General features: G+C 45.5%; 1 protein-coding gene across 1 annotated transcript in view; it reads left to right on the top strand.

The window, feature by feature from the left end:
• Window positions 1-417: 417 nt before the first annotated feature.
• Window positions 418-12470, top strand: part of TFAP2D (transcription factor AP-2 delta) — a 57062-nt gene continuing 45009 nt past the window's right edge. Inside the window, exons 1-3 of the mRNA XM_042937318.1 lie at window positions 418-456; window positions 1472-1969; window positions 5579-5639. Coding sequence (XP_042793252.1) covers window positions 418-456; window positions 1472-1969; window positions 5579-5639 — 598 coding nt within the window. The remainder of the gene's footprint in view (window positions 457-1471; window positions 1970-5578; window positions 5640-12470) is intronic.

A 12470-nucleotide genomic window follows, 5' to 3' on the forward strand; every position in this document is an offset into this window, starting at 1 on the left:
ATGTTGAAAGAACCTCCAGTTCCTTATTAGGCGAAGATACAATATTTATTCCTTGTCTCCTGGGATAAATCTCTTCTGCCTATTGTCCTCCCAGTTCTCAGTGCTGATGCTTAATTTTCAAAACTTCTATATTACCAAGGGACCTACGACATCAGCCAAAGAAATACTCAGCAAGTACAAAATCTGTTCCAGGGAGCTGCTTTTGTGCAGAGGGAAAATTTTGTTCCTACAGGTTTTTAAGTTGGTACGAGGCAAGGAGCTATCTGATCCGGGCAAAGCCATTACAATTTAGATCTCTATCTATAGAACATTTTTTTTCCTTAAAAAAAAATTGGAAAATACAAGAAGTTTGGATTTTTTTCCCGATTCTTTTTTTGGAGGGGGAAATTGCATCGTAAGCTTTCGGAGAAACCCAACATGTCAACTACCTTTCCGGGACTAGTCCACGATGCCGAGGTATTATTACTTTTTTTTTTTTTTTTTTTTTTGAGCGCGCGTGTGTGTGGCAGCGGCTGCGGCGGTGGCGGCGGTGGTGGCAGCTTTCCCTGTCTCTAATCTATATTGGACCGTTACATTTAATTATAATCTGGCTTTCGGGGGAAGTTAAGGAAGGAAAGGGGAGAAAGTTCGTTATGACATCTGTCGCCAGGAAGGGCAACTCTCTGCCACGTTAAGAAACATTTGCCATAATGAGGGGGAAAACATAATCCTAATAATAAAGAAGGGGGGGTGAGGAGAAACAGATAGAGATGGAAAAAGGATAGTCAGAAAGGCAAAGTAAAGAGACTGATGGTGGGGGGGGGCGGTAGGTGGACAAGGGGGGTGGGGAACAACGCACCCCTTTTGGAATGGGCTTATTCTAGGAAAGTGTAGCAGAAAGAGGGGGGTCGGATTCCTTGCCCCAAATGGTTAAGGAAATGAGCAAGTTGAACGATTTGCACAGACTGGATTTTGTAAATATATGGATAATGATTTTGAGCAGCTCTGGCGGAACATCGCAGCATGGACAGCCGCGGAATGTCGGTGTTGGGATCTGGCTGCGGCGGCCAGGCGCCGGCCCGCGCTCTGTGCGTGTGGACTCCGGTTCTGCTCCCCGTGGCCCCGGAGTCAGTCGCAAACCTGGCTCCCGACGCTCAGCTCCCTGTGCAAGTTAGGCAGGGGCTCTGTGTGTGTGCGCGCGTGTGTGTGTGTGTGCGTGTGTGTGTGTGGTGTCACCCGCACCTATATAGGGTGGGGGATTTTTTTCCGCCCTCTCGACTGTGAGGACGAGGCCGCCCACCCCCAGTTCGCCTGCTCGCAAAGGCTCTTTGGCAAAGGCGCTGAGCCGGGGTTGCGGCTCGGCCCCAGCCCTGCGTGCTCGCTCTCCTTGGAGAGCCAGAGAAAGCTCCTGGCTCCGGGAGAGCGGCGCCTCGGTTGCAAAATGACAAACCTCAAGTTTTTCTGCTCTCCCTTTTCCCCCTCTTCCTTCCAGATACGTCACGACGGATCAAACAGCTACCGTTTGATGCAGCTTGGCTGTCTGGAGTCCGTAGCCAATTCCACTGTCGCCTATTCCTCCTCCTCTCCTTTAACTTACTCCACCACCGGCACAGAGTTTGCGTCCCCCTACTTCTCCACTAACCACCAGTATACCCCGCTCCACCACCAGTCCTTCCATTACGAATTTCAGCACAGCCACCCGGCCGTCACCCCCGACGCCTACTCTCTGAACTCGCTCCACCACTCTCAACAGTACTACCAGCAGATCCACCACGGGGAGCCCACCGACTTTATTAACCTGCACAATGCGCGGGCGCTCAAGTCGTCCTGCCTGGACGAGCAGAGGCGGGAGCTGGGCTGCCTCGATGCCTACCGCCGCCACGACCTGTCCCTCATGAGCCATGGCTCTCAGTATGGAATGCATCCAGATCAAAGACTCCTGCCAGGGCCCAGCCTGGGGCTGGCCGCCGCGGGAGCAGACGACTTGCAGGTAAATAAGCATGCAGCGAATTTGTCTGCGCCCTCCCCTCCTCGCCCTCCCCCTCCCGCTCCGTTAAAGCTCTGACTGTAAGCTGTCTCGCCTCGCCCGGCCTCTCCTCGCCTCTCTCCTCTCCTCTCCTCTCCTCTCCTCTCCTCTCCTCTCCTCTCCTCTCCTCTCCTCTCTCCTCTCCTCTCCTCTCCTCTTTCTGTCACTCCGTCTCTCTCTCTCTCTGACACACACACACACACACACACACACACACACACACACACCACTTATGGAAAGTTATCAAAACAATTAGAGGAGGCGTGTGCCATTCTGTCACTCTCATTGGATCAAGGCATTTCACCTGGACGCCCGGGAGTCTGGCTAGCTGCGGGCCCCCACTTTCGGTCGGTCTGCACTGAAGTCGGTTGTGAATCCTCATTTCTGTCCCTGAGGGGATGGGATGGAGGAGATCGCGGTGGCTGGTTGAGCCATCGGGACTCAGATAAGACCCGATAAGTTGATGACCAATCGCACCCTCAGTCTCTGCGCTTTGCTGGGTCTACCCGCCTGTGCCAGGTGTTTATCCCAGACTGAGCTTATGGGGAACTTATTAAGAATTGGGGAACTGGTTTGTTCTGGCGACTTTGTTGAGCTCTAGCAAAAGTTTCCCCGAATATACTAGATTGCTGTGGAAAGTAAAGAATTGCAAATGCAACTCTCAAAATTTTACCCCAAGGAAAAAAATGTGCACAACGCCGTTTACGAGGTTGTGGACTTGAGCCTAATTCTCTCTAAGGAGCCCTCCCCCCACCCCCAACCACCACCCAGTTGGGTAATTCACAAACTTTATTTTTCTCACCAGGTTATTAACTTTTACATAAGATGCAACTCCTTAAAAAGAAGGAAATGAAGAAATAAAGGAAAAGAGAGAAGGGAAAAGGGGGGGGGAGGAAAGGAGAAACAGGAGGGAAGAGAGAAAGAGGAAAAAAGAGAGAGGAAAGAAGGACCGAAGGGAGGAAGAGAGGGAGGGAGGGAGGGAGAAATACAGATACTGTGGAGGCCATCAATCAGATGTATCTGTCTCCTACTTTCTTCCTCAATGTATTTTTGCACATTCTTTGCCAACAATAGAATTTATAATTTTGCAAACATATGCCCCCAGCCATATTTCAAGCAAATGAACCCACAAATATCTAAAAAAGAACTTAGAAGACATGAATTTGTAGCTTCTTTTGGCTGAAAGAGGAGCTGTAGATGAGTCCCTACTTTTTCAGTCCGCACAAAGGGGGCCAGCTTCTCCACAGCCTCCACAACGAAAGGGAAGATACGGGAAGAGCACAAGTTGGAGACGTAAGAGATCCCTTGTTGCGCACAGAAAATCTTTTCCCTTCATTTACCTCCGACAAAGGGATTATTTTGAAATTAAAGTGAAAGCCCTTACTGTCCCAACAAAGAACCATAGGTGCAAGATCGGCACACAAGAAAAGAGATTTGGCTCCATAAACCTTGACTTTCTCCACTTATATACACAAAATAATTTTATACACTCAGAACATTTTTACATTTTTCACAAGGATCCCCTTATGTCTCGAGGGGAAAAAAATCTGCCATTCAATGCTTAGCTCAACTAAAACCTATTTACTCCTTTTAATAGCCGCGTCTGCTGCTGATTTTTTTGTATCTGTACAAATTTTTTTTCTGTGCTAGGCACAAAGCCGGGCATTTTTCAAAAGAGGGGATTAGAACATTTGCAAGCACCAGACAAAGAGCGAATCCCGTGCAAAAGAACACCGTAGTTTATCCAATTTTCGACTTAGTGCCATTCAACTGGTCATTTATGCAATGTCATCCGACCAAACAACATGTTTTACTTATGAGGGGGAAAAGTTTGTTAAGTGTAGAGACCAAGATTCGTTTCTTCTAAGGAAATAAACATCTTAACAGTGTGCCAGAGAATGGGAGAGAAAGCGGTTCACTCCCTTGGAGAGCTTCAAGGCCCTTTACCTTCTACATTTCAGATATTTCAAGACCTTTTTTTAATTCTATATTTTTTTTATATTCTTGGTTTCCTCTTTTCAGTTTATTGCTCATACTGAGGGATATACTCCAAGATACTAAAAGAATTTGAGGAGTATGATATATGACATATTTATGTATCTATGTCTATAGACACATCTATATATGCATATATCATTGTTATGTATGTAGATACATGCCATATATATATATATATATATATATATATATATATATGAAGCAAGTTGTAAATCTGGCAAGTTATTTTCTTCCACTCCTCCTGGACTTAGTTGGCAGAATGAAAAAGAAAGAGAAAAAAAGTAATAGCTACTTTTAAAAAGAGAAATAGGGAGGGGATGTGTGGGAGAAACCCGTCTCTCTCCTTTTATTTCTTCCTTTTTAAAACATTCATCAGCATATGCCTCATTTCAAATGCAACAAATGTAAATATACTTTTCCCTGCACAGAATTTTAAGTGAAAGTCCAATGGTTTGGAGGGCGGTCTAAGTCTGCCTAACAGATGCAAACAGTCTTGTGGCTTCAGTTCCATCTTTGAGTCCCCTAAAAAGATTTGCTATGGCCAACAAAGGAAACTGTCACACCTTTTCCCATCACTGCTTTAATTTATGCTCAGTCTCCAAGTTTTTTTTTTTCATATTGATTTGATAATCACTTTAAGGCAGAACATTTAAAATAAGAAAGAGCTCGTGAGTAGGTTGAAAAGGGGGGTCTTACAGGCCTGCCTCAATATGGTGAAAATGGGGAAGCGAAAGGGAGCCAGGGCTGTAAAGGTTGTTTTGTAAAGTGGGTTTTTATTATGCACCGACTCTCTCCGCATTTACTTAACTCTTCACGGGCTGTTGGGTAGGTTAACACCCTTCAAGGCCTCTTTCATGTCCAATACCTCGTTTGTTTGTAAAGGAAAATGAGCCTTTAACACATTTCAACTCAGGAGAAAAAAGACAGAGAGAGAAATTTTTTATTTTTCTTAATAAAAAATCAGCAAACCCTTTCCTTCTTCCCAGCTCAAATGATCCCTCAATCCATTAGGAGCCTGAAGACCTACAGTGAGTGAACCTGAAGGTGTTTCCTCTCTAAGGCATATTTTGGGTAGGATACTCCTACTCTGTGGTAAAGCAGAACCAACATCAGATATCTTGAAGCCTGCACTTGAAATGGCTCCTCTGAGCTCCCAAGAAACCCACAGTGCCAGACTTGACACTTTCAGTGTAATTTGCTCCATGCAGAAAGTGCCGTGGAAACTGTCTGTATATATGCTATGTGCCTTGATGGGGACTCAAAGGGCTTCTCATTCCCTTATGCCAAGATGAAAGGCACTCAGGTGCTTTGAAGTGCAATATTGTATGGTGCTGCAAAATGCATACCTTAAGATTTATACAACTTTTAGATTGTGGTTTTTCTGGCACTTTTTTCCCCCTTGAAATCACGTGTGCTGCCAAACTTGCTCCAGCTCAATGGTTGCTTTTAAATGTCTACTACAGGGTTATTGGGATATGGGGGTTCAAGGAATGGGGCAGATTGAAAGACTTAACTCATGTGTTCACACCTATTAGTATCTATTTGAGTGCTTTTATTTCTTTTTCTTTTATTAAGGGCTCCGTGGAAGCCCAGTGTGGGCTTGTTCTCAATGGTCAAGGTGGAGTGATAAGAAGAGGTAAGTGACATGTTAAAATGAAACATTCTTCTCTCATCTGATACTTTGTTTTGAAGATCTGGTGGTGCTTGTAACCATCAGACACTTGTCTGATGATTAAGAAAACAATTACTCTTGGTCAATTACTTTTGTCCAACACAGGCATAGTCCCTTCCTCCATTGAGGCTTGGATCTAGCCTCTTCCCAAAAGACCTACAAAAGAAGAGATTTGCTGTTTCTCATGGAACAATGACAGAATCAAAGTTAGAAGGGGGAAAAAAGAAAAAAAGAAAAGAAAGGGAAAAAATCCTTGTCACACCTCCTTTCCCCATCACCACATCCTCAAGCAGAATTTCTGGTCTCTTTTAGCCCCAAATGTGCCAGCCACCGCCTGGGTGATTGAGGTGATGGTGTTAGCTTGAGGCTTTGAAGGATACTGTGAAAGGCTAGATTCGTTGAGGCTTCAGGGAAGGCTAATGAAACACCAATATTGTAGCTGCCCTTATTTTTCTAAGTGTCCAGAACATTTCTTTCTTTAAGGGAGGTGGGAGGAGGAGGTGGTGTTAACTGTACCGGATAAAGCTTTCTTGTTCCCATCTGTTGAGGAAAACATCTGAATCCAGAGTTACCCATGGAATCGGAAGGTGGGGGGGGGGGGGGAAGGCCAGAGTTGAGAGCTGTTGATTTTGGCTCAGACACTGAAGGGGGCTGCATCTCAGATGTTCTATTCTGACAAAAGGTTTTGAACTATGGCATTTTAAGGGCCTCAAGGCAGTGCAGATTTTGCTGGCCTCCCCACTTAACTGTACCCAGAGCCTCTGAAGCTCATTTTCCCAGCAAGCTGAGTAACCCGAGGAGCACACAAGGCAAGGGGACCAGCTGTTATCCCAACTTCATACGAATTAATAAGATGTGGCCTATTCACCAGGACTAATTCCAGCTCCAGGGTCACAGTTGTCTTTAGTAACTGAACTGCTAAAGACTGAGTCACTTCTGATGGCACCAAATAAATGTCCTTCAGTCCCTGTCCATCTCTTTCAAAGCTTGTTGAAAGATTCCAGTGCTTTTCCAAAGAAAGCAATGGATTCTTTCATGTTTAAACGGCAGGCTTTAGAACCCAATGTCCAATGTGAAATTCCATTTAAATTGAGGAAGAAAGAAAACAAAGATTGCTTTTTTTTTTTTTGGAACTTGACGATTGTCATAGTGGGTACTTGGAACTTCCATTAAATGCAAAATAGCCATTCAACTCTGTTGTTTCACCCCATAGAGGTTTTTCAAAAAATTACTAGTGTTGCTCGATGAGGAGTTCTTAAAATGAGCAATATTATGCTTACCAGCCAGGCTAATATTCAGCCATATTGAAGTGACATGAAATAGGCCCAGACTAGAAAAAATTGAAATAAAATACATATACTGTTGAAGGGAGGGATTAAAAATGCACGATGAAAGAGGAATCAGGTGAGGTGTGCTGATCTGGGTCTGTTGGGACGGTCACACTAAAGGTGAGGCTGAACACTGAGGGCGCATGGAGACGTCGGTGGTGCTGAAGGACAGCGCCACTAATTAGCGCCCAGAGCCGGCTCCTCCCAGAGTCCGGCTGGCGCTACTGCGGTCGACGCGTTCAGTTCCGCACTTGTTCCAAGATCACCTTCTCAAATGCCTGGAAATTGCATCAGATCTTACAATAGCTGCCAGAGGGTGGGAATTATTTGAGATCGAGGGCGGGAGCTGGAAGGGAGGTGGCTGTGTAATTAGTTGAATTTTTGGAGAGAGATTTAAGGGACACCCCCGCAGCATGCCCCAAAGAAAGGTCAACGCTCTTGGGTAACTATAAAATGAGAACTGCGGTCCGGTCCTATTACAGGCACATAAATGGTCTTCCTTAGGTGATGTTTTATTGTTGTTGTAGAATTTGGTGTCACTCCGTATCACCTGAAAATCAGGTGGAGCCTGCTATTTTAAATCAAATATTGATCTTTTAGGAGAATAGCATGGCTCCAAAGAGGAAGGGGAGGTAACTTGGGGTTTCTGTCTGTATTGTGTGACTAAACCCTAGTCCTCCCTCCCTCAACCCCTGCGAAGGAATTCAGAATTTAGCTGCTGAGTTTATTCCATTTCCACATGTTTAAGAGAAAAGCCAGTTAAATTGTTTGAGCCCAGGAGACCAAGTGTGTGTCTGTGTGCGTGTGTTACTCTGAAACAATCAATGTTCATGACAATTTACAAATGGATAGCAAGGAAGTTTTGCCTAAAGGTTGTGTACATCGTGCTGGATCCCACACAGCCCTAAATCTCAGGACTCCCCATTTTTGAAGAAAAGTTAAGGAAGCCCCTTCTCTCTGTTGTCATGGTAGTGCATTGGATTCTTAATATAAACAACTCAAGTCACCTTTGTTCATCATAAATCAGGAGGACACTAAGTCAAGCACTCTGCCATATTCTGTAATGGTTTTGTTTAGATAGGAATGCCTGTTTCTCTTTTAATCCATACTTTCGAGGTGACTCTCCACAGGAAACATGATTTCTTGAAAAGCACAACTTTTTGCCATTTTTCCTCCCCTGCTAAGTTCTCTGATAAACTTACATTTCTGACAATTTCCAGAATTTACTGTGGGAGGAACAAAACAGATTTCATTTCCAAAGACTCCTAAGTGCTCTTCTAGAAGAAAGATCCCTAAGTGCCCCACATGAGTTCACCAGGGAGAGATTGTCCTGGTTTGCTGTGTGTGTGTGTGTGTGAGTGTGTGTGTGTGTGTGTGTGTGTGTGTGTGTGTGTTGGAGGACGGAAGAGCACTCAGTTCTTTAAATTTGGCCACTTCTATTAGCAAAGAACAAAATACCATTTCTCTGACTCACTTCAGTAAGTGGTAGTTACATTGTTTTTGCCTATAATGAAGGCCGGATAGCCAAAGAAAGCCCGGAAGAGGGGCACCAACGAGGTAATTACCACCTAGATAAAATATTTGCCACCGCCTCGGAGGTGCCGCTCCCGCACGCTCACTCTCGCTTAATGGTGTGCTCGATTTTGCCCGCAGCTCCGCTACTCCAACCATCAGAACCAATAATCTTTACTTTACCCTGTGCTTGAGTATCGATAGCTTCTCTCGCCTCCGGCTTGGGCTTTGATATGTTAATATTTCTGAGTAGCAAATTCTGCAGAGATCATATTAATGTTGTACGTACAGAGTGGGGCTTTGCCTTCGTTGAATATTCAGATACTGGGTTTCAAAAGGCATCTTGAAGAAATGAGGCTTCTATTTACAGGAGTCGTCTGTGTTTTTAATCATTAAAAAGAAAGGAAAGCCCACTCTTCTTTTCCCCAAGAATCTTCTGAGGCTCCCTCATCGCCCCCTCCCCTTTGTCAGGTGCTGGTCCCTTTCATTTCTTGCTCTGAGAATTTAATAGTAGGAGAACAATGTTGATGATGACGACGACTATGATGATGATGCTAATAATGAGTGGATCCAGATTGGAATTGAGGGGTTAGGGGTTCAATTGGGTAGGGGGCTATGGCCTTGAGAAGAGGATGGAGGGGAGATGAGAAGACCCAGCTTTCCCATATTTGGGTGGAAAGTGACATTTTGGCCCTGGTCTTTTTTGAGAAATCAGGATGGCAAACTCAAAAAAAAAAAAAAAAAAAAAAAGGAAGAAAGAAAAAAATGAAAAAAAGTGAAGAGGGGGAAGCGCCCTTGTTTCGCTTTGTGATCACTCTGCCTTGCAGCCCCAGGCTAATTTCAGACGCTTAAATACCGCCATAGCCTCTGGGCCACGCGGAGAGGGAGCGGACCAGGCCACGGGCAGGCAGGAGCGCTTTCTGGATTGCCCGTGGCTACACAAAATACAAACTACTTTGAATCAAAACATTTTTGGGGAATTAATATGATCTGAACTCTGCACGTTTTAAGAGAGCTGGAGTTTGTCAGATCGCTTAGAGGTGACTGGCACGCCAAGGAGGAGGCAGTTACGCTGTGGTACAAACATTGTCAGATCTGATTTAATTTTTTAAAAATGCTTCTGTGAAATGGAGTTTAGCATCAATCATCCAGCATGCCAATAATGGGGTAGATAAACCTGCCTGCTGTCCCCTTCTACAGCCCCCCCGCCCCCCCACCACCTGGCTGCCTACAGTCTGCCTGGGCTGGGAGGATGAGCTGCTTCTGCTCCTTCAGTTTTGTGAGAGCCCTGAGCTTTGGAACTCGACTTTGGAAGAGCCAAAGGCTCTTTCAGCAGCTCCCAGAACGCGTTAAGATTGGAGTGGGGTGGAAAGCCTTGCTTCTCTTTTGTCAGAACCCCCAGAATCTCTCTTTATGAGAATTGCCCAAACTCATCTCTATAGCTCATCCATTTTGAAAACAGAGCCAGAAACACACCTGGAGCCTTGCCTGCCTCTTTAGTCCCCAAATACAGACGCTGGAGAGTCGAAATCCAGTCTCCTTTATATGAAGTCTAAAACTCATATAGTAAAGGGTCTATAGGCATGGTTTCTTGGAAATCTTTTTTTGCTGGCAAGGGGAGATCTTTTTCCATAGCCTACTGTCTTCTCTCTAATTTCTTTATTGCTTTGAAAATCACCAAAAGCCAGAGCACTCCCTGCATTGGGAAATGGGGATTAATTCTCTCTCTCTCTCTCTTTCCGTGTCTCTCTCTCTCTCTCTCTCTCTCTCTCTCTCTCTCTCTCTCTCTCTCTCTCACACACACACACACACACACACACACACACAGTCACATTAAACCAGTAGGTCTCCCCGCTCAGACATCCCTTTCTTTTGTTCTGCCTCGAATCTGCACGGGAAGAAGCGCTTTCAAACCTGGTAATCCATTTATACCTGCAAGGGTATATCCTTCCCTGAAATAGGGCAGTTAGCAGCTGATGCCTCATCTGAGGCCTATTTGATTGCAATTAAACCACTATCCCTTTGCCGTTTGATTACAATTAATATCTGCTGTGGGAGGAGAGGAGCGAGGAGGGTATTACACCAGGGATTTGGGATTGAGAAGGGCGAGGGGCTAGAGAGGAAGCAGCCGAGAATGATCCTACCCCACCCAGCTTCCACGCGCACCTCGCAGAAATGCACCCGCAGAACAAACAGGGACAGGAAACTCCTATAATCGCTTACACATTTTTAATGTGTCAGAAAAAACGAGCGATCACTGGAGATGAAGAAGGGGAGAAAAAAAATCCCTGCCGTTTGTATTTCTTTCATTTGAATTGTAAACATCTGTTTGGCTGTAAGGCGAACAGAACATTTATTTTGCTCTCAAGATTTGGTCTAATTATGTCAACACCGAAGCGGCAGGGAGTGGGGCGGCGCTGCGGCTTTGGAGAGGCTGAGCGCAGGGGCCCCGCGCCCAGAAGCCAGCCAGGAAGTATTGATCGCACCTGGAGAGCGCACAGGGCCTCTAGCCATCAGCAGCTCTGTTCTTAGAGAGGAAGGCACCCAGAGGGGGCGCGTGGCTTAGAGGCAGCTTTGGGGGCTCCAGGAGAGCCACAGTTCCTTGGAGACTGCCGAGGCTGTTTCCTCTGCCCTAATTGCCTTGGATGAGAAGGGAAAAAGCGCATTCAGACCTCAGCCTTTCTCTCCCATAGCCCGGCAAAAGGTGGGTGGGGGTCTTGTGCTGCACAGGTAGCGCCCTGAGACGCGGTAGTTGCTCGACACAGTGGTGGAGTTGGGTGGGCTTTACTTAGGTTGTGGAGCACATGTGCATCCATTTCCTGTTGCACCTCCTGACGAGCTGGGGAAATAAGTTGAGCAGGCGTGAACATCCCCATTTTTCAGATGGACAGATCAAGGCCCAGAGTTGTTACTCATCTAAGGTTGCATGGGTGGCTAGTTGGCCAACTTCTTACTTGCAGCCCCGTACTTTTTCCACTCCCCCCACGCGGTGCTTGCACACACGGGGCCAGAGGTCTCCAGGCATACCAGGAATGGCGCAGCCCAACCCCATTTTTCTTCTTGCCTCATGGGATCTAACAAGGTCTGGCAGCCGAAGAATCTGTGTCTGTGTGTCTCATGCCTGGTTTTGTCCCCAGCACAGTAATTCTTTGGCTGACTTCCCTGTAGCTGTGGCAAAGTTATCCCTTTTATGATAGTCATGTTCTAGACAAGTGACCTTAAATAGATAGTCCCTGATTTCTTATGCTGTTTCTATAGCTACAGATCTGAGTTTGAGCATCACTGGAAATAGGAAGCCCCATCTCCAAATTTCAATTTTAAAAATAGTGCCCTCCATGGAAGTATTGCTTCTGTGCACTATGAATGGAAAAGAGATGTACTCTAGAGAAGTTCTGCATGAATACCTTGGTTGTGGCACCAGAGACACCTCTAACTGGAGTGCTGGATCTAGAATGAATGTTACATCATTTCAATAAGAGCTGACATGCAACACAGGCACCATGAGGAACTTCAACTGGTAATACTGGGGATGAATACTGTAAATGGCTTGGTATGGTTGACTCTCATGACTTTCCTCTGAAATCTCATCATTGCTATCTGTAGTCTGGATCTCCAGAATGAAACCCCACCTCCTTGGTTCTTCATTCTAAATGCAAACATCTGTTATGTTGACCTATCACCCTTTTCTTCCTCCCCCCTCCCCAAATAAACCACTGGGAAGAAAGATAGCAGGTTCCCCATGCTGCTGTAAACTCTACAAGTTGCCAAATCTTTAGCCAGGACGAGAGAGTTCCCCAAGGCTGCAGCAATGCCAACTATCAAAGCAACAGAAATTCCCTTTAAAGATGCTGTGACATAAAAAATAAAAGACTCTAGAGTTGATGGCTAATCCTGAATACAAAATAAATCCTCCAGGCAGTTTGTGTGTGCATAAAGAATACTCTTAATATGCAGC

This window comes from Panthera leo, chromosome B2 (genome assembly GCF_018350215.1).
Source record: "Panthera leo isolate Ple1 chromosome B2, P.leo_Ple1_pat1.1, whole genome shotgun sequence".
NCBI lineage: Eukaryota > Metazoa > Chordata > Mammalia > Carnivora > Felidae > Panthera > Panthera leo.